Source organism: Cupressus sempervirens, chromosome 11 (genome assembly GCF_028749045.1).
Source record: "Cupressus sempervirens isolate cs-2001-9-10 chromosome 11, ASM2874904v1, whole genome shotgun sequence".
Classification (NCBI taxonomy): Eukaryota; Viridiplantae; Streptophyta; class Pinopsida; order Cupressales; family Cupressaceae; genus Cupressus; species Cupressus sempervirens.
In genome coordinates this window covers 303,753,548-303,777,115 of record NC_143128.1, presented here as the reverse complement: position 1 = coordinate 303,777,115, position 23,568 = coordinate 303,753,548, and the positions used below count along the sequence as shown (strand labels likewise).

The window sequence follows — 23,568 nt, the reverse complement described above, 5'->3', positions numbered from 1 at the left end:
TTCTTCTTTATCTTCTTCACTAGCTTGTCCTTCTTCTTTACTACTGTGGTTGTCTTGAGTTCTGTAACAAGTCTTGATTTGACAGTGTCATACGTTTCAAATGCCTTGGAAGATTTGTCCATTTCCTCTATAAGTAATGTTGTGATGGCTGCAGAATCTTGATCAACATCAAGCTCATATCCCAATGGTCTAAACCATCTTGCTCTTAGAAGGACTGCTTGGATATAAGTATAGTCAATATCAACAAGAAAGCATATATATCATTACATGCTTTTCTACCATTGAAACTAGTATCCTCATTCTTTTCTTCATTGCATTCTTGAAATCATCAAAATAGATAGACATTTGATCATCAAAGCTATCTCCCATTTGTGCAATAAAATCATTTATTTGATCAACAATTATTTTGTTCTTACTCCAGTTGACTTTGCCAAATGAAGAGAATTCCTTCATCACATAGAAGAACATACAAACTAGCACTGACCCGAATTTGCATTGTGCTCCCTTGGACTTTCTAATAGCTCCAAGATTTTCATTAATTTGCTGCAACATGAGCTCTGTAAGGTCATAGGTGTGGTCTCTCTTTACAAGCTTATATGCCACATCCACTGCTATGTAGGGTACACTATTCAACCTATTGCATTGATAAAACTTATGTGATATGATCCTTATAGCAAAGTCTAGAAGGGGATCAATAATGGTGTCTATGGTCATGCATCTATTATTCCACTTTGCTCCTGTATTTTTCTCAATTATTTCCTTTTTGTCACTTCTCAGTGTCTTGGGCTGATCTAGGGTTGGAAATCCTATAACCTTATGAACCATTTTATTGGTTATTTTAACTAGTCCTTGCTCTAACCAGAATGATCCATCATGAATTTTGCTAAGTATTATGCGTATCCACTCAATTTTGAATACGATTGGAAAAACTAGGGCTTTGGTTAAACCCTTCTTCTCTATGATTGAAAATTCATCCTTCAATATTCCATTATCACAAAGTTTCTCAAAGGCATTAAAGATTTCCAAATCTCCTATGGCTCCTATTTTGTAGTTATAACACTTTCGCACATCCTGAACCCTAACAACTTTTTCAAGGATGGCGGATAGGGCACCGACAGGATCATTTTTGTATGCAACTTGTGGGATTGGCCTGAATTCAGGTTGCTTAACCTCGTTGCTAACAAGTTGAACTTCATGACTTTCCTTCCTTTGGGTCATCTTTGAACTAGACATCATTATTTACTAAACTAGGGTTTGACGTTTAAAGCAAACTTCACAAACTGTAAAACTCGGCACCTGAAGGAAATACCTGGTTAAATGCTTAAATCGCTTGGGTAGATGCTAAATCGCTGCAAATCACTGATTGAATACTCCAAAATCACTCAATCGTGCTCCTCATAATCGCTCCTCATTTGAATGACTCAAAATGAACCAATTTTTACTTTTAAGCAGCTCAAAAAACTTGCATTTAATGCATTTTTGTACCTTCACCTGTCACTCGGCTTCCAAAGGTTTTTCAACTCAGCATCTACTCGGCAACTAATTTCACTCGACATCTACTAACTTTGTTAATAACTTGGCTACCACTATAGTTTTACTCGACTTCCACTAAACTTCTTGACACGGCATCCAAAGCAGTTTCACTCGGCATCCAAAGACAACTCGACATCATCATTCAAGTTTTGTCTTAGCATCTTGTCTCATGCACATTTATACTTTGCAGTGCTTCATCATGGTTTAGGGCTAATATATGATACTTCCTTATATGTATCAGCCCCATAGGCTTATCTTGTGATTAGTTGGATGAGAAATGATCACTTGACCTCATGGGTGAAGTGACCCTTCCATTATATGTACTTGATCCATCCTTTTTCTGCCATGTCTTCTTCATAACTATTTTGGGGTGTTCCTCATCAACTTTTTCTTTGCCCTTATTTGCTTTAGTCTTGGGTGCCTTTGCCTTTGTTGGAGAATTCCTGCTGACATGTCCAATTTTCAAGCAACTGAAGCAAGTAGTTTGGTTCAACCATCTTTTATAGTTCCCCTTGAAGTGTGTTCTTATGCAGTTCTGAGGTATATGTCCATACTCTTGACAATAGTGATAGCTTTGCCTTGTATTGTAGTCCCAATTGTAATGGTGTACATAGTTGTCCCTTCTTACATGCTGATTTGGTGTCCACATAGGCTTTGATTTGCATTCAAAGGCTCTATGTCCATACTTTTGCAATTGTGGCAATGTCCATCAAATCTTTGTGTCCTTGTGACTTTAGACCTACAGTCTTGTGACATGTGTCTTTGCTTATTACACTTGTGACAATCACCCTTGCTTTTGGGTGTGTTTGGTTGATCAATCCTTCTACTCCTACAAACATTAGTAGTATACCCCTTTTTATTACAGTAATGACAAGTGGGTTTAAAATCCTTACCTTTGTCACTATTTTTCTCAGCACTCTTTGATGATTCCCCAACTTCAGTGCTAGAGTATCCAAGTCCTGATGTATCATGGGCTGACCTTGGGGATTTCGGCAACTGTTCAAAGTACTTGATAGCTTCACTTGACTTGTTGAGATTCTCTGATATTTCTTTTTATCTATTCAATTCATTCTGCAGTTATTCATTATGCATCTTTAAAGTAGAGATCTCAATATCTTTCATATTGAGTTCATGATGAAGGCTCATAATTTGGGCAAGTGTATCCATTTGCATGTTTGAGATTCTTGTTAATTCAATACATTTTTCTTCAAGTCTGTTTGCAAGATTTATTTTGTCATCTTCCATCATGATTCTATCCTCAACTGCTCTTTTCTTTTGTTTAGTGATTTCACATAGCATCATGGCTTGTGATTCATGCTCCATCTTAAGAATTCTTATCTCTTCTTTTTGAATTCTGCTTTTTTCCATTAGTTCTGCTATTGTTGCATTAAATTCTTTGGAATCTCCTTTGGCAAATACTTGTGTGGTGTCAATCTCCTTGTAGTGAATATCATTTTCGGCTATAGTTATTTCCTTCCTTCTTTTTAAGGATTTTCTTAATTCCTCTCTAGCTTCCTCTACCTTGTGTAGAGCGAGATGCACATCTGTCACCTGGTTCTCAATGATCTTCCCAAGTTTGAAGGCTTCCATCTTCAGATCTTTTCCTCCAAGCTGTTAGGCTTCTTCTTGAGAGAACTCTGCTCTGATACCAATTGTTGGAATGTCTTAATGGAAAGAATGCTTCTGAGAGGGGGGGGTGAATCAGAAGTACTAGCCTTTTCTTTCTCTTTTAAACCCTTAATAACATATAGATGAAATTATCATGCATGCATATAAATATTAAACAATCATGAGAAACAAACATACATCACCACATAACACTTGAGATTTTGGTAACCCAGAAACCCTCCAGGAATAAGAAGGTAAAACTGGGGTGGGGATGATACCCACAAAATTATTGTAGCAATTGATTTCAACCACTTCTAATGGTTTGCCTTGTTAAAGGCTACAACACATTGTTAAATGTGACCCTATTAAAGGATTTCTACACCCTGTTAGAGTGTACCTTGTTAGAGGACTTAAGAACATTCAACTTAGAATGCCACCCTGTTAAAGGATTTACATAAGGTTGTTAAACCTACCTAACTCAATAGGATTTCCAAATTCCTAATACAATTGTGAGAGAGTATTAGAATAATATTCTAATACACCTGAACTAATGCAATCTCTAATGCTGATTTCAGGCTCTTGATCTGCTCTTCTATTCCTGATCTCTGCTGATTGTGTTCCTTGTTCTATTCTGATCAACTAGATGTGTAAATGTTGCCCTTTCCTCTTAATCTTTGACACCAATATTCTGCAATGACCTTAATAGGCTTTGCTTTTCTTTCTTTCTCACAATTCCTCTCTCCTCTCTATGTTCAATGGCGTCAAGACTCCCTTATAAAGATTAGTGGTCCATCATGCATCCTTGATTCAAATGTTCCTGCTCAAACCCTTGAAATTAACCCATTGGCTACATGCAATCTCCAATTTTCTAATTGGTTGCATGAGGATCGCATAGGTGATTGTGAGGATTTGATCTTATCCTTTTATCCTATCAATGAGTCATGCATAACCGTTTTTCATCTTGGCTTGCGATTGCACAAACTTTTATGTTGATCCTACATTGCTCGGCACATGAAGTAATACTGATGCTTGGCACCATCTAATTGCATGCATAAGAAACTGAAAACATGAAAGCATTCATAACACTTGACACATAGATTTGGTGACCCAGAAACCTTCCAAATAGAAAGTAAAACTAGGGTGGGGATGATACCCACAACTTTAGTACTATAGTATAAAGATAGCCTATTAGAGTTTACATTGATCACTTCTGATGATCTGCCTTGTTAGGAGCAATAAGGATTGCTAGGTCCACCTTGTGAAAGGATTTACAAACATACAATGAAGTATGAACTCAGTAAAGAGATTTACAAAAGACTGTTAGGTCTACCTTGTTAAAGGATTTGACTGATCCACCTATTAGGATGAAACAGTAGATGATCTATGATCTACAACTTTGTTTGCTGAATGAGATTCCTTTGTGTAGTGATCGCCTTTCTGTGATAGATATGTCTTTGTTGCTCCTTATGCTATTATGGCCTTTACAATTTGTTCCTTCTGCTTTTCTCTGATGTGATTCGCAATCACGTCTTCATATTTTCACATCCATTACATTCTTGGATATGAAACAATGCATTACATAATATCAATCCAATTATACAAATTGCAAAGTCAGCCATAATACAACTTACCACAAATGTTACAAAGTCGGCCCACATGAAGACATTTGGGTTCTGAAGACTGACTCGGTGAGGTTCTGATACTCGGCATCCACTATCAATACTAGGCATCATCATGCACTTAGTAAACGTAGAAGCTCAGTCCATACTAATCACTTCTAAGTAATCTTGAACTCAGTCTGCACTGGTGACTCAGTAGACATTATGAAACTTGTCATATAAACTGAGTCTCCTGATTTTCATTGTATGACTCGGTAAACTTTCTCACCTCGAGCTCGGTATAAACTAAGTCACTCGGTTAACACTATAAGGCTCAGTTAACGCTGGACTTGCATCACATACACTGTGAACTCGGTGAACATTGTACTACTCAATAACCACTGATAAACTCGGTAGTAATTAAAATGCACGGTTTACACTATTGGTCTTCACATTAACTGAATTTGCTCAGTAACCATTGGGATATGTCCAAAGGACTCAGTAGCAACTGTAGAACTCGATGACAACTGAATTGCATGGTAAACATTATAAATTATACAATGAGCTTGGTAACCATATACAATCTGAATAAGTGTGTGTCACTAATAACAAACTTGACTAATATGTCAACAATTGTTGTCTGGGAGGGTATGGAATGAGCCTACATATCTAAGTAGTGAGCTCTTTTTCTTAAAATTGACCTTGCTAAATCTTATGATCACATAGAATGGTATTTCATTCTTGTCATGCTTTGTGCTCTTGGCTTTTGTCCAATTTTTCTTCAGTCTATGGAGATATATTTTGGAGAGGCCTCTGTGTGCGTCATCATCAATGGAAAAAAATATGAGGCCTTTGGTCTTTTCAGGTCCATTCATCAGGGTTGTCCCTTGGCCCTTGCTCTCTATGTTCTGTTTGTTGAAGGTTTTGGCTATTTGCTGGCTCACTCCATTTCTGTTGGTTAGGTCCATGGTATTTCACTTCTGGAGTCTCCATCCCAGCTAGTTAATGCTCATTTTGTTTATGACTTTTGTCTCACTCTCATTGAGGATGAAGGTAATGTCAACAACGCCCTTGGTTGGTGTTGCTCTAGACACCTAAGGTCTGGTTTTTTTTTTTAATAGTTAATTGTATCCGGCCTAGTGCTAAGTGGACTCTCGCAGGGTGATCTTGTATCCCCGGCCCCTTTTTTGTGAATATGTAACTTGAATATTTAATCTAATAGATAAGGGACTATTCATCAAAGTACGTTCTCTTACAAGAGCATAGTTCTTCATACATTTACGCTCCAATAAAATATTTGGAATGACTATTTAAGGAGAAGGGGAAGATGAAGTGAACAAAGAGAGAAGAAAAAAAGGGGGCTAGGACAAGTAGACACACAAAAAAGAAGAGAGAGAGAGAGAGAGAGAGAGAGAGAGGAGGATGAGGAGGCAAGCGAAAGGAGGAGGAGAAGAAGGAGAAGTGGAAGAATAATGAGCATTTGAAGAAGGAAAAGACAAAGATGAAGATGAAAAAATAGGAGGAGAAGGGGAATACGCTTGCTCCATCTCTTCAACTTTGTAGTTTATTAAAAGGGATATATCTTACTATCAGTGTCACCATTACACATAGTCTCTATTTTTAATGGATTGTGAAATCTCTTACCATTGAAAATATAATTAATTTGTTAATGGGCCCTTGATCTATTGGTGAAGTTGAATGGCTCACAAAGAGCCCACCACGAATCAAGTCTTGTTGAGTGCAAGGCTCAAGAGATCATAAAGGATGAGACCGGGATCGTGCCCTAGGCGAATTTGATAGTGTGGATGCTCTGTAGTCCTTAGCTCTTAGCCGAAAAGGTTTTAAGCACGTGTGGACCCGTATTAGATACCTAAAACTTGTTTGTGGATTACCTCCATCAATATATATATAATTTTCTTACTTAAAATTTTAATTTCTTCTCAAATTTTTCTTCATCCCAAAAATTTGGAAGACATCAATTGTAAAGAATATTGAAACCAAGAAGGCTCTATTAATTCCAACGGAGTTGATCTGTAAAGATATTTTGAACTTGCATGATGTCCAACAAATCATCAAATCAGTTCTCTGAAGAGGAGCTTAGCAAATGCATTCATCATCTGGCTAAGAAAGTAAGGGGGTATTGCACCTGTGAATTAATTATTTCTCCTATCATTCTTGGCCTTCCGTTAATGTGTCATACAAGGGCTAATATTTCATCTCTGGAAGCCATAGAACAAAGAATTCACTCAAAATAATGGCAATCCCAGATAAGGCGAAGGAAAAAGCAGAGGCATTCCTTCTGATCACAACAATCACAGGACTCACAATTGCCCCAATCCCCGACACCTACCTAAGCATTGACATTGCAGAGTTTCGAATAGCAATGGGGAACAATTCCAAGTAGAAAATCAGCATCACATTAAAAGTCATAATGGCGCTCACAAACGTGCCCAATTCTCCCACAAGCTGTGACCGTTTCCCAGAGGCGAACTTCGTTAGATCTGAGCTCGAGTTGGCAGGATTTGTTCTATTTTCGGATAGAAATACACATGCAAAGCACAAGCTCGAGCTCGTTAGGGTTAGCAGCAAAATCACCCTTCATCATTGGGTTCGGGCGACAAGGAGACTTGAAATGATGTCGATTGGAAGCTCAGAGAACGTTATACAAATTGAAGTCCAGATTTCTGACTCCGAGGGGCATTCTGAAATAAATTAACCCCATTCTGGCACCCACCGCCATTACTAGAATTAACCTTTTTTGCACCCACTATGTTCCCCACAAACACACGAGTATCGAATCTCATTGGATTTTTGCCATATGATCTTCTATCTTATGTTTTCTGGCAGTGGTTCCCCATTTAATTCTGCAGCTCTTTTCAAATTCTGTGGAGCTTCTTCAAATCTTCCTTGTAGTAGAAATCGTTTGGGTGATTCCAGATAAAGGGCAAGAGAAATAGTGAGTAGAGCAAGGGAATTAGGGATAGATAACTGTATGTCATTTGCCGTAAAAATTGGAGTATCGACATGAGGTAGGCGAGGGCAGGAATTGAAAGAAATTTGATCCGACCTCTACTTAGCATTTTTCCCTTCCAACCTTGAGACATCTGGTAGAGATGGGGTCAGGGTTAGGTGGGATATTAAAGCTATAGCCCGTCATTGTTGAAGTGCCTTTGTATGAGCTACAGGGCCTTCCCTAGCTAGAGTAATTGCGACTAGTCCAACCCAATGACTAATGACACCTCTTCTCATCCGCATTCCCGCCATGTACAAACTTCTAATCACACTACCTTTTCCCTTCAATTACTGTCATAAAAATGTCTAAAAAATGATCACACATTTGCTAATAGTGGACATTTGCGCAAAAAGTATTTTTTTTGGGTGAGTGGTTATTGGAGGGTCTTAGTGACGGGTATTGAGCAAACATTTTAAAATGCCACTTTTAGACCACCTCTCATTCTACAAGTTCTACAAATAGGAGTCCTTTCCCCTAAATATATGTCTTTGTTTCATGGAATAAAATTGTGTACAAACAAGCATTTCTTGTCCGTTGACATTGAAGGTGATTCCCTCAACATGGTGAAAAAAAATTACAATCCGCTCGACCCTAAGTTGGAAATTCAAAATGTGGCTGACGAAAATTAAGGAGCTCTTATGTAGACTAGAATTTTCAATAAAATATGTGTACCATGAATGTAATGCAGTAAACTGTGTGATTGATCAAACTGAACCTATGATCATTTCTGTTCGTACTAATAAATGAAGTTTTGGCTTTGGGTAGTAATGAAATTTATTGTAGTAATGAAATTTATTGTTGTTAATCATTTTTTTAATTAATCATTGTTTTTAATAAAGTGTTATTTCAACTTTACATTGAACTCTTTTTCTTGGTAGATAAAAAATCTAATTTACGCAGGCCTCCCGCTCATGCATCTATGATTTTGTATTGTTTAATATTGTAATTTAGTTGAATTAAAGTCATTGATGTTGGGTTTTTATTTTTGTGATCAATTTAATATCTAATGTTGAGTTTTTACCAAATAAGTATAATAGGTTCTTGGGAATGATAAATCAGTAGATTAGTATTATAATAAGAAAATAATTCATAAATTAAAGTGCTAGAATTTTACCTTAACAATATTTACATGATTAAAAATATTATAAAATTAAGATTAAAATTAAAACTATTTAAGTATTAATGAATACAATCTTAGAAATGATTGTTTTCCTTCAATTTCTATTAAAAAACTTATATGAAAAGTGAAATATTTTTTAAAAATAAATCTTAGTTTAAACATATAATCTTTTCTAAATGTGTTTTAATAAAAAATTGAATATATATATTAATTTTATATAAAAATTAATGTGAAAATAGGAAACACAAGTTTTCCAACATTGTTACAATTGATGGAGGTTAGGGTATTAAATTGTATGTATATGGCTGAAATTGAAAGAAGAAATATTTACACGATAAGTGATCAATTTAACAATTAAAGAATATGTTATTGGTATGAAGATATTAAACTTTTATGCACACACAAAAATTACATTCTCTTACAAGAGTAGAATTCCTCATACATTTACTCTCCAATAGAATATTTGGAATGGCTATTTAAGGAGAAGGAAAAGATGAAGTGAACAAAGAGAGAAGAAAAAAAAGGACTAAGAAAAGGAGACACAACAAAATAAAACAAGTGACGCAAAGCGTCAAAGTTCTTGCCAATGCCAATAACTGAAGGCATTTAGTATTGAGATTAGGAATAGTTATTTAGTTTATTTGTAGTAGTTGTATATTTTTAGTTGTTGTATAATTGGTATAGATGTATTTTTTATTTTATTTTTGTATTTTAATTTTTGTAGTAATTGAATGTTCAATGCAATATGTGCCATAAACTTTATTGTTGTGTTATTTTAGCAAGTTTAGAGGAGGAAGTGCAACATGGAGAGCTTTAGGTGCATTGACAATTATTAAGATATATTGTAACCACTAAATGAGATCTTTATTATAAGGTAGGCAATAAGCATTGGGGTTGTTCATACAAAAAAATAAAGTCAAACTCATTGATCCATGGTTCGTGAGTATGGTTGACATGAAATCATTTATCATGTGAATGAATGATAGTGCACATTCCATCTAGGTAGTGCACATTTCATAATTTGCAAACCATACACAACTTTATAGAGAAAAAGGATTAATTACGTAATCCCTTCAATAATTACATGTGAGAATTATTCAAGGAATTAAAAAAAGTATCTTGAAAGAATTAAAGAAAGATCTATATAAAAATATGTATTTATTATTATTTTTTGTTCGATTAATGTTTGATTGATTGGTTTAGAATAATTTTTAAATTCTCAAGCAAGAGCCTACAACACAATGGTAAATTGTGAGCCTTTTATTAGAGAGGTCTTGGGTTCGACTCCAGACATGTTTAATAAAATAAAATAATTAATCACATCACATAATAATAATGAATCTTGGCTTTGGCCTCTTACGAATCAAAAATAATAATTTTAAAGATATTTATTTATTTATTTATTATTATTATTATTATTTTTTTTTTTTTTTTTTTTTTTTTTTATAATTTATTTATTTTCAATTTTTTTTTTCAATAATTGATTTTTATTTTTCCTCTTTGTAATCTATTAGATTTTTACTATAAGATTAGAAAATAGTAAAAGTATAATATGTTTTTTATCTATTAGATTTTTACTATAAGATTAGAAAATAGTAAAAGTATAATATGTTTCAAGAACATTATAATAGGTATAGCATTTCACCTAGATTTAATTGAAAAATGATATTTTTAATTATACAATTTTCTTATAAAATGGTGGAAGTAATTTTTTTTAAGAATTTCATTAGCATTGGAATATTATTTTTCCATACAATATTTTTAATTTAAAATATACATCATAATTAAGAAAGTGTTCATATATTTTTGAGAATTAATATTTATGATCATATAATATAATTATATAGTGCATGTAATTATTATAAATTTAATAATTTCATAAGTTGAACATATCAGATTTCAATTTAATTTTATTACCTTTAGATTTATATTTTTCAAATTTATTAATAAAAAATAGAAAGAAATAATATCTTTAATAATAATTTTAGAAAGCAATAGCTTATTAATTTTAGTATAGTACATTAATTATATTATTTAATTTTATCAACTAAAATATTATATTTTCATAATATTCTTTTTCAAATTAATTAAAAATCTACATAAAAATATTTATCAAAATTGATGAACTATTGAATTTTATTATATAATAAATAAATAAAGGACCTTTGAAATATGCATTTGTACGTACAATCATTGATTATGCCAAGAGGCATATACAATGGGAGCAACAATTCCTAGCACGAGAATATTTCAAAGAATAATTCGTGTAAGGAAAAAAGATTTGGTGAGAGTTACAAATGAAATTCGCTTTTAAAAATAAATTTAAATACAAATATCATTTGGCATTCACAAAAAAAAAAAAAAACAAATTAAAATATGGAATGCCATTTGACAATCATAATTATTAACAAATAGAAATAGAAAATAAATTTGATGGGAGTTACAAATGAAATTTAGTTTTAAGAATCAATTTAAAATAAAAAATGTCATTTGGCATTCACAAAAATGTTAAAAACCAAATTAAAATGTGTAATGCCATTTGGCAATCATAATTATTAACAAATAGAGATAAAAAAATTAATTTGATGGGAGTTACAAACGAAATTTATATTTAGAAATCAATTTAAAATAGACAATAAGAAAGAAAATGAGCAGTTACAAAGCATTCCCGAAATAATAACTGGCCGAAATAATAGGAAGCCAAATGGAGGCTGAATATTAGGCCCTAAAAAATAGGGGCCGAAAAAATAAGACTTAAATAATTTCATTTAAAATTTAAATATTAAATATTATTTTTAAAATTATTTTTTGCATGCACATGTATTCATTTTTTTTGTTTCTAAGAGTGGTAGAATTTTAAACAAATTTTGTGGAATGTGAAGAGACATCCATTGGGGGATATAAGGAGTCTCTCACAAGTTATAGAAAAGGGTCATCACTTCACTTTCATTTTGTGTTTGGAGGGAGGAAAAGGTGGAGATTATTGGAGGAGTAGATTGAAGTTTTTGAAGAGGAGTTGATTGAAGTTTTGGAAGAACTTTTTTAGCAGGTAAGATTTCTACTTTTATTTTTTTAATTTTTAATTTAGTTTTGCATTTAGTTTTAGATTTAGTTATGTATTTAGATTTAGATGTAGATTTATTTTTAAAATTAGTTGTAATATTCTACTTTGATTTAGATTTTAATTTCAATTAGTTTCATTTAGATTTAGAATTGCATTCAAAATTATTTAGATTTGCATAATAATTTAGCCTTGCATGTTTGATTTTGATTTAGAATTGCATTCAAAACCTATTTGATTTATATATTTTATAATACTTTTCATTTGCATATTTTTAATGTACATGTTTGAAATTAGTTTTAGATTTTCATGTTTGATATTAGTTTTTAGATTTACATATTTTGAAATGGTTTTGGTTTGCATGTTTTAGATTTGTATGTTTCATAGCAGTTTTACATTTGCATGTTTCAGAAAATTTATATTTTCATGTTTCATAATTAAATGATATCATTAATGTGGATGGCAATGTCACCATATCAATGAAATTTATGTTTTATTAAAGTTAATAATTTATTTAAAATAGATAAATCATATATTTAGTTTTTATTTTGTAATTATTAAACTAGATTATATATGTATTTTATTTAAATATTTTTAACTAAAAAAATATGTACGTAATGTTTATGTTTGTAATGTTTGAAAACTGGAAGGCAATGCCACCATATTTCAAACATTACAATCTAAATGTTTCATTCAAAATAGTTTTGATTTTTATTTATCTTGTTTTAAACACTATTCATTTGAAAGAATTTATGTTAATTTCTAATACTTTTTTATTCTAATTAATGTTGATAGGCATTCTACAATGGCAGAAAGGGTGAAGTGGGATGGTGTGAGTATGTTAATGTTAACTTTTATTTTTTCGGTTAAATTTGACAACCATCTACACGTCAAATCTTAAATTGAATTATAAACATAGTACACTTTTTAAAATTAATTAATAAATACCACATAAACTACCTATTAAAATTATAATCCTTGGAGATATAGATATGAAATTTATTAACTCTAACTCTAACTCTAACTCTAACCCTTAATCTAACTCAAATTATAACTCTAACTCTAACTCTAATTATAACCCTAACCTTAATGCTAACCCAAAATTTAAGTATATCACTAATGCTAACCCTAACTCTAAACCTAACCTTGATTCTTACCCTAACTCTACCCCTAACTCTAATTCTAACCCTAACTCTAGCTCTAATTCTAACTCTAACTCTAACTCTAACCCTAACTCTTACCCTAATTCAAACCCTAACTCTAACTCTATTCCTCACTCTACCCCTAATCCTAACTCTATGTCTAACCCTAACCCTAACCCTAACCTTGACCCTAACCGCAACCCTGACTTTAATTCTAACCATAATCCCAACCCTAACCCTAACTCTAACTCTAACTCTAAATCTAATCCTAACCCTAACTCTAACCCTAACCCTAATTCTGAACATAACTCTCACCCTAACTCTAACTCTAACCCTAGCTCTAATCTTAACCCTAATGCTAGCTCTGATTGTAACCCTAACTCTAACTCTAATTCTAACTCTAGCTCTAACTCTATTTCTAACTCTTACTCAAACTGTAACTGTAACTCTAATTCAAACCCTAACCCTAACTATAATTCTAACCATAATCCTAATTGTAACCCTAATTCTATCCCTACTCTAACCCTAATTCTAACCCTAACCCTAATTCTAACCCTAACTCGAACTCTAACTCTAACCCTAACCCTAACCCTAACTCTAACTCTTAACTCTAACTCTAACTCTAACTCTAACCCTAACTATATCTCAAACCCTAACCCTAACCCTAACCCTAACTCTAACTTTAACTCTAATTATAACCCTAATCCTAACCCCAACCCTAACCCTAACTCTATAGAACTCTAGAATTCTACCCCTAACTCTAACCCTAACCCTATTTATAATCCTAAATTTAACCCTAATTCTAATACTAACCCTAACCCTAATCATAACCCTAACTTTAACTCTAACCCTAACTCTAACTCTAACTCTAACTCTAACATTAGCTTCAACTCTAATTCGAACTCTAACTCTAACTCTAACTCTAACGCATACTCTAGCTCTAACTCTAACTCTAATTGTAGCCCTAATCCTATTGCTAATCCAAACTTTAACTATAAACCTAATAGTAACCCTAACTCTAACCCTAACCCTGATTCCAACCCTAACTCTAATTCTAACTCTAACACTAACTCTAATTATAACCATAACTCTAACTCTAATTGTAACTCTATCTCTAACTCAAACCCTAATTCTAACCCTAACTCTAACTCTAACTCTAATCCTAACCCTAACTCTAACTCTAACTCTAATCCTAACCCTAACTCTAATCCTAACTCTATCTATAGCCCTAACACTCACCCTAACCCTAACCCTAACCCTAACCTTAACCCTAACTCTAGATCTAATCCTAACCCTAACTCCAACACTAACCCTAATTTTAACCTTTACTCTCACCATAACTCTAACTCTAACTCTAACCCTAACCCTAGCTCTAATTCTAATCCTAATGCTAGCTCTGATTCTAACCTAACTCTAATTCTAACTCTATCTCTAACCCTTTTTCTAACTCTAACTCAAACCCTAACTCTAACTCTAATTCTAACCCTTACCCTAATTCTAACCATAACCCTAATTATATCCCTAACTCTAACCCTAATTATAACCCTAACCTTAACTCTAACTCTAACCCTAACCCTAATCCTAATCGAACTCTAACTCTATCTCTAATTCTAACTCTAACCCTAACCCTATCCCTAACCCTAATTCTAACCTTGACTTTAACTCTAACCCTAACCCTAACTCTAATTCTAACTATAACTCTAATTGTAACCCTAACTTTATTGCTAACTGTAATCCTGACTATATCGATAATCCTAATTTTAATCATAACGCTAACCCTAACTCTAACCCTAACCCTAACCATAACTCTACTTCTAACTATAACATTTTACATACCAAAATCCTTAAAATAAAAACAAATCAAAGTTATGCAAATAAAATACCATATATAGAATTAAAATATAAAATTTTGAAAATAATTTTATAGTAACTTTATACAACTACATTTAATAATAAAAAAATAACTTGCTCCTAACTATAACCTTCCTGATTTCTTAAAAAATGTCTTCCATGGTGCGTGGCGATTGCTACTAGCTTTTGTGTGTGTGTGTGTGTGTGTGTGTGTGTGTGTGTGTGTGTGTGTGTGTGTGTGTGTGTGTGTGTGTATACATATACATATATATACATATATGTATATATATATATACATATACATATATATACATATATGTATATGTATATATATGTATATACGTATATATATGTATGTATATACGTGTATATATATATATACGCTGAGAGTCATCCTTCTCGAGGCACCTATTTTATTTAAATCCTAACCTACAAAAAAAAAACCATAGGATTTGAATTAAAATAGGTGCCTCCAGAAGGATGACTCTTGGCATGGCATATATATATATGTTGAGAGTCATCCTTCTTGAGGCACCTATTTTATTTAAATCCTAACCTATTAAAAAAAAAACCATAGGATTTGAATTAAAATAGGTGCCTCAAGAAGGATGACTCTTGGCATATATATATATATAAAAGCTAGTTGTTATTAATAAATATCATTCTCTCTAGTGTGAATTTTATGTTTGCTAAAGGAAAAATAATAAATTTTTTATTGCCTTTTTCAATATCAACCAATCAAAAGAGGAATAAATAGCAATTTTGATAATCATTACAATAAAAAAAACACAAACTTTAATCAATAGTTTTAAAAGTTTTAATACTCTAGTGTGATTTGTTGAATTAATTGGAAAATGAAATTCAATGATTCCAATAGTTTTCCTACCAAAGGCAAGAACTAAAAAGAGCAAGGAGGATGAGGAGGCAAGGAAAAGGAGGAGAATAATGATAATTTGAAGAAGAAAGAAGAGAGAGGAAGAAGAAAAAATAGGAGGAGGAGGAGGAGGGGAATACAATTGTCGTTCCCTATCTTCAACTTCATAATATACTAGTACTTGCACTTGTAAGAGGTTCAAGGGATAAGCCGATAGAGTATTTTATGAATATTATCATTGTCTCAAATTGTATAGATCACTAAAGGGTTCAACATATTTTTCTTATGATTTATGAGATTTTTGGTCATGAAACAATAATGGCCAAGGTAGTCTAAAAGTGCTTCACAACAAAGGTATTTTTCAACTCCTCAAGTTATCTCTACCTATGAGATTTTCACAATAGTTATATTTTTTACTTCCCAAGTTGTCATTTTCACAAACCATGTATTGTTGATTTGATTAACTTTTGCATTTTAGGTGAGTTTTTGACATGTTTTTGAAGTGGTGAAAAGCCCATTATAATTTTCAATTGTTGTTTGAAATCAAATGGAGAATTAATCTCACATGCTCCAAAAATTGAAAATTTTACTTGAAATAATAAATGTGATATTTTTCATTCCTAGTGGGTAAGTTCTTCTAGTATGTTAGGTGTTCCTAATAGTGCCATCTAGAAAACATGTTTCTAACATATCGAGGAGTTGAGTCCAATCATGTTTGCATAAGTTTATCATAGGAAGACTTTAGAGTAGTTTGTGATCCAAATCTTTAACCATGTAAAGCATTAAGTCAGGAAAAAGAACATGCATTAGATTTTAATCATCATGTTATATTATTGGATGCATATCCTCCATAGCCTTAGGAGGTGAAAATGAGAGCGTCCATAAAGGAGCTAGTGCTTTGTGTTTGTTTTGCAGGGGTATTAAATCACCCAAAGATTTATTCTCTAGGGTTACTATGAGCCTTCGCTCATGGGAGGATTTGTAGGTGCAGTTTAGGCTTATCCGTCTAGATCGACAGACAATTGATCTTCTTGTTTTTGTGGTTCCTCCCAATCTGTTACACAAGCTTGGAATTCACTCATCCCACCCTTGGTGGAAAGATTGAAAGTGGTACCCTGCCACTCCAATGACTAGTTACAAGCCCAGGCTAGGGTATCGGTGGTTGGTGCTCCATCTTCTAATGGTTGATACCCTCAACCAATGCTGACATTTGTATTCTTTGCATAAGACTTGGAGTCTTAGATTTGCCACTGGCTGGCATACCATCACAAAACCAAAGATTTCTCATTTCGCCTGATGTCTCCTTTTCCAAGGCTTGCATTTGGGTCCTCGACTCTGGCATCTGGGAGTTCCTAATCTTGGATGCCCTCTTTGTAGCCAGACTGAAAGCTTTTTGCATATTTTTTGGTTTTGTAGAAGAGCTCAACATTATTGGCTCTAGATTTTTTATTTTTCAGGCCTTTTCATCCAGAGGCCCTCACTTGACATATGTGGATTTGGGTGATTCTCCCAGACTCCCTTTTAGATATGCCCAGATTTGGCATGCTTTCATAATGGAGATATTGTTTATAATCTGGAAAGATCGCAATGTTGTTTTATTCTCTCACAACTTTCTTTATATTTATGTTGTAATGTACTCTAAAGCACGTATATGTAATAATGTAATGATGCAGATTCAAGTACAAACTGACAAAGTCATGCTGGAAGTGGCTCACTGGGGAAATGCCCTTTGTACGATTGCCCGAGTGCCTCCAGATGCTTTATCTGGTGACCATACTCTTCGTGGTCACCGATGAGGTCGAAGCAGTTCTACTCGTCGCAAGCAGACTCCCAGGTCACAACCTCGTCACTGCCTTCCCAATGGTGGCTTTCATGGCCATTATCGCTTGGCCTTGCCTCCTCGGAGGCTAGGCTCGAGTTGGTCCCCAGTGGCTCCCCCTACTGCCGCTAATGCGGGTTGGTCATTTGCTCACCGTGACCCCAAGTAGACTTTCCCAAAGATGGATTTAGCCATTTCTCCTCCCAGGGCTGAGAAAGATAAAGACAAGAATGTTGATAAAGATGTTGTTGCTGCTGACGGTTGGGCTCCCCCTGAGCCAACCAATAACCCTAAGGACTTCTGGGGTTCTGATGACAAAGACCCTCCTTTGAATGGCACTGCTCTTGTAGCCTAAAGTTTGTATTTCTGCTTATATGTTTTTTTTTATGAATAGTTGATCTCTGGCCTTGGGCTGTTTGAACTCGTGGGGTGATCTTGTATCCCCTAGCCCTTTTTTTGTGAATATGTATCTTTAAATTTTAATTAATGGAAAAGGTATATTCATCAAAAGATATGTATATATTTTCATATCTTTAATGCTTAAGTTTTATTTAAAGTTATTGCCTACATTGTTATAAAAGATTTTGTCATCTTTTATGATGTATAGAGAAGATTACAATAGGCCAACATTGTTTGTTTCCTTTTTATTTAATAATTAAATGATTAATTAAAGAAGTCCACATGAGAGTAATTAAATTTGAGAATTTCTTAATTAAGTCTCAAAATATTTGAGGATATTACCGTTTGCACTTTTGGTTCTTATGGGTGTCACCCACACACTACCCTTTTTTTGTTTATACTTATACTAGTGAATGTTGGAAATCAATTTCTATCATTCATTGTAACTTTTAAGATTTTTGGTTCGTAGGGATAACAATTTAAGGAAGTTAGTGCAGGCTAAAAAATAATTTCTTTAAATTAATTTGAAGAAATAATATCATCGATGGCTCATTTATTTTTTAGCTATATAAACTTGCTTATTTTTTATTTTCTCCAACTATCACTTTTTGATGAGTAATCTTTGTATCTGTTTTAACCATTTTATGCTTTTCAACTTCTTCTTGTAGTTTATCTGTTCAATTGGAAGCTATAAATGTTTCCTACTATTACAAAAGTGCATTTGTTTGATTGTGCCATTTTCCCCCTTTCATCTTATTAATTATTAATTATTTATAGAATCATATGCAATGTGCTTTTACATGACGAATTCAAGCTAAAATCAAAAGTGCATTTGTTTGATTGTGCCATTTTCCCCCTTTCATCTTATTAATTATTAACTATTTATAGAATCATATGCAATGTGCTTTTACATGACGAATTCAAGCTAAAATTTGAGGAGGATAGAAATTTGAATTTTTTAATTATGTCAACAAAAGTAATGACTCATTACAGTTGAAAATTATAATATGTTCCGTGAAATATCTTAAAAGTTATGACGCATGAGAGAATCCGTTGACTGCATAATAATAGGATATGAATTTATTAACAGGAAACAAATCAAGAAGTGGTAAATAAAGCACGAACATATGAGTAAAAGTACAACTATCTTATTTTCGGAAACTTTAGGATAAGGTTGCTTTATAAAGGATGTATTTTGGAGTGTTCGCTCCATAGGAGAAGCCTTTCAGGTGTAATTAAAAAGAATATATATCTTACTATCAAAGTCACCATTACACTTCTTTTAAGTACAAATGTTAGTTTATTTACTTTTTACATCCATTCTCATCATAATAATGTATTAAGAAGTGTGATTCATAATAAAATTGGAAAACAACATCTAGCCTCTATTTTTTATGATTATCATTGAAAATATAATTATCTTTAAAAAAATAATTGCTTAATAATTTAATATCTTCTCAGATTTTTCTTCGCCCCCAAAAAATTGGAGGACATCAGTCGGAAAGAAAGTTGAAACCAAGAAGACTCCATTAATCCCAAAGGAGTTGTGGACTTGATTCGAAGTATATTCGGAACTTGCGCAATGTCCAGCAGATAATCAGATTGGTTCTCTGAGGAGGTCCTTAGCCAATGCATTCATCGTCTGGTTAAGAAAGCAAGGGGATATTGCACCTGTGAATTAATTCTTTCTCCTCCCATTCTTGGCCTTCCAATGTGTCATACAGGGGCTGATCTTTCGTCTCTGGAAGCCACAGAACAAAGAATCCGCTCAAAATAATGGCAATCCCAGATAAGGCGAAGGAAAGAGCAGGAGCATTCCTTCCGATCACAACAATCACCGGACTCACAATTGCCCCAACCCCCGACGCCTGTCTGAGCATCGACATTGCCGAGTTTCGAACCGCGGTGGGGAACAATTCCAGGCAGAAAATCAGCATCACATTGAATGCCGTAACAGCGCTTACAAACGCGCCCAATTCCCCCACAAGCTGTGACCATTTCCCAGAGGCGGATTTCGTTAGATCTGAGCTCGAATTTGCAGGATTTGTTCTGTTTCCAGACAGAAATACGCACACAAAGCAAAAGCTCGCGCTGGTTAGGGTTAGCAGCAAAATAGCCCTTCGTCGTCGGGTACGGGCGACCAGGAGAGTCGAAATGATGCCGGCTGGAAGTTCAGAGAGAGCGTTAAGCGCAACGCTGATATACAAATTGAAGTCCAGATTTCCGACTCCGAGGGGCATTCCGAAATAAATTAACCCCATTCCGGCGCCCACCGCCATTACTAGAATTAACCTTTTTCGCGCCCATTGTGTTCCCCACAAACGCGCAAGTGCCGAATCTGATTGGATTTCCGCTCTGCGATCTTCTATTCTTACATTTTCTGGCAGTGGTTCCCGGTTTAATTCCGCAACTCTTTTCAGATTCTGTAGAGCTTCTTCAGATCTCCCCTGCAGTAGAAGCCATCTGGGTGATTCCCAGACGAAGGGGAGAAGAAATAGCGAGTAGAGCAGGGGAATTAGGGATAGATAAATGTATGTCATTCGCCATGAAAATTGGCGTCTCGTGAGGTAGGCGAGGGCTGGAATCGAAAGGAATCCGATTGTGCCGGATAAGAATAAGAGAAAACCAATGAGGCCTCTCCATTTGCGCGCTACGAGCTCTGTTGAGAGTACCAGACAGCAAGTTGCGATTGGGGCTTTGACGAAACCTGTGATTGCTCGCAGAAGAGAGTAGATCCATATATTGGGAGATAGGGCTGTTAAAATTCCGGAGACAGAGAGCATGAAAGAGGAAAGGATTAGCATCCGTTTGCGACCAAGCCATGTATCTGCCAGGGGCCCAAATATTATGTAGCCTGCAATCAAGCTAGCAACAGCTAAATTAGCACCAGCTAAATTAGCACTGTATGTACATCTATGCATCTTATAGATCAATTTACGTTAATGGAAGAGATTACTAAGCAATTGTTGCATTCAATGGAAGAGCTGATGAACAAATGTCCAAGCCCTAAATATTATGAAGAACAACTGTCCAGGGCCTAAATCATCCTAATATTTGCAGTCAAATTGGTAATGGTGGAAGAGCAGGCGTGGTGATGGAGTAGCAGGGGGAGAAGTCTTCCAATTTAAACAGTTCATTTTAAGATGGCTCATTTGAAATAGCATGCACATTTTCAATAGAATCCATTTATGATGGCTCGAATGAAATCGGATTCGTTTTCTCAGTCGACCAAATCAAAATTTAGAATGCATAGTTTGAAACGAATTGTACAACAATTTTTGGCTTACAGGTTTGGTCAGAGGACAAGAATAGAAATTGGGCTAAACAAAACATTCGATCGTTTAGATGGTTCGAATGAAATCAGATTCGTTTTCTCAATCGAACCCATTTGAAATCACTAAACAGATCAAAATTTAGAATGCGTTGTTTGAAATGAATTGTACAACAATTTGAGCGTACAGGTTTCATCAGAGTACAAGAATAGAAGTTGGGTTAAAATCTAAACAAACAAATCCCTGCCGGACTCATCAAGATCAGTTAACTGATCAAAAAAGCTAAACAAAGAACTGACCTGCTAATGCTCCAACGAAAAAAAGCAATCCAGGAATTGCTGCTTTGAAGCTGTCACCACAAACGAGGTCCCATTGTGAAATAATGGATGCTGTCTTCCCTCTCTCCCACTCCCACTGTGATGCATCCATCTTACATATTGACGACTCTTCCGTGCATTTGCCCATTCCTGTTATTTCCCACACTTGTTGTGATGAAGTTTTTGTGCAGCGCCATGTAGGCTGAGCATCGGTGAAAATGGTGAGGAAAGTATGCTGAACATCGAAGACCCAGCCCAGAGAAACAACTACCACTTGGAACAACTGAGCTCCTCCCAAACCACCAATGCAAGTTTCTATAATTGCGTCCACTGAAAACTTCTTCCCCTGTTTTTCTTTCCAATCTTGCTGCTTCTGCTCTTTCAAAACGGAAGATTCCATGGCGCATCCAGATGAAAGTTGGTCTTTTGGAGGAGCTCACTTTTCAAATCCTAGTGGAAATTGGAAATAATTTAATCCCGAACCCTGTAGCCTTAAAAACCCAATATTTAGAAGGATTTCAGAGGCCCTTAGAGGGCATGGACCTCAACTTTCTAATAATAGAATCCAACTTTCAAATTATGTGCTCCCTATGATTTCTCGGAAGCATTATTGCAAATACGTTTTGTTTTCCTTTCTGGGTTCTGGTTTGTCACTCAAACTGCCTTCTCTGATATGTATTCCCTGCAGAATGACAACTTTTTCTTTGTATTTTAAGCATGTTTTAACAAGATTTAGTTCAAGGGCCCTGAATGGAAGCAATTCAATGTATGTATTTATGAGTTCAACGCTTCAGCTTGTTAGGAGGATTAATTGATATGATGGAGAGCAGCCCCATTTTCACGCTCCATATTTAATGCTTTTCTAAGCTTAGAAATCTGAGGATGGCGTATGGCTAAGTCCGGCAGTGGTATACAGATTGAAGTCCCGATTTCCGACCATGACGGCATTCCAAAACAAATTAATTCCATACCGGCTGCCACTGCCATCTCTATTATTAGCCTTTATCGTGTACGCTGTTCCCAACAAATGTAGGCACTGGCTAAACAGCCACGATATTGCACCCAGCTAAATCAACGGCATGCCTAAATCAACCCCGTTCCGTCTGCTAAAGTCACGTCGTGGGCCAGTAATCGCCGGGTTTCACGTCAGGCATTCACGTCAGGGGTGTCGTTCAGGAAGGACAGAAAGGACAGATGCGTTCAGGAAGGACAGACGCCTTCAGACATGGGATCAGCTGCAAACAAGATTGGCTGAAAAGGTGGGTAGACAAGTGTCCAAGTGGCCAAGTAGCATAGGAAGTTTAGGATGAGTTTAGTGGTAGGTTTAGGGGTAGTTTAAGGGTAGCATTAGTGTTTAGTAAATTAAAAATCATGATTAGTATATATATATGTGTGTTTTTTTATAATGCGTTGTATTTAGAGTTTTTAACATAAAGTTATTTCAGTGGGTATTTAAGTAATTTATAATAGTTAGTGTGTAAGAGTTTAGGGTTAGTTGTTAGGGAATTCATTGGAATTTGTGATTTTTAATCCGAATAGTGTTAGGATATTGTTTTAAGATATGATTATATTTATTAATGTTATTAGGACAAAGATGTTAAAACAATAAAATTAAAGTTTTAAGTGGATTTTGGCTAGAAATCGCTAAGTGTTAATGTTAGTATAGGTTATAGGAAGAGGTATGTAAAGGTGAAATTGTAAGTTATTTAAAGTATTAGTTTAGTAGTTTTGCAACAACATTGCATGCTTAATACATTAAATCATATAAAATAAATATACAAACAAAAGAATCAAAATTTATTTATTGTTATTTTGTAATTTCATTACCATTTCTAGTTTGGATTGCATTTGCATGACAAAAACTCACTCCAACTTCATCTTCATCAACCAATGGAGTAACATCATCTGTAATATAATAAAATAATCTTAGTTTGCTTCAAGGAAATATAATAATTACTAAA

At 34.4% G+C, this 23,568-nt stretch overlaps 1 protein-coding gene and 1 pseudogene across 1 annotated transcript; both read right to left on the bottom strand.

The window, feature by feature from the left end:
• Nucleotides 1-6,860: 6,860 nt before the first annotated feature.
• LOC149529337 (organic cation/carnitine transporter 1-like) lies at nt 6,861-7,819 on the bottom strand (annotated as a pseudogene).
• An 11,615-nt stretch (nt 7,820-19,434) lies between these two features.
• Nucleotides 19,435-22,477, bottom strand: LOC149529336 (organic cation/carnitine transporter 1-like). Its single transcript, XM_089810586.1, has 2 exons — nt 21,590-22,477; nt 19,435-20,872 (listed from the first exon to the last, which is right to left on the bottom strand). Exons 1-2 carry the CDS (start codon nt 22,005-22,007, stop codon nt 19,665-19,667), a joined length of 1,626 nt encoding a protein of 541 aa, XP_089666712.1. The 5' UTR covers nt 22,008-22,477; the 3' UTR covers nt 19,435-19,664.
• Nucleotides 22,478-23,568: the final 1,091 nt, after the last annotated feature.

Coding starts and splice junctions, on each gene's coding strand:
- LOC149529336 (XM_089810586.1), bottom strand. CDS start 22,007: ATGGAATCTTCCGTTTTGAAAGAGCAGAAGCAGCAAGATTGGAAAGAA. Junction 20,873..21,589: donor TTTCGTTGGAGCATTAGCAG/GTCAGTTCTTTG, acceptor GCTTGATTGCAG/GCTACATAATATTTGGGCCC.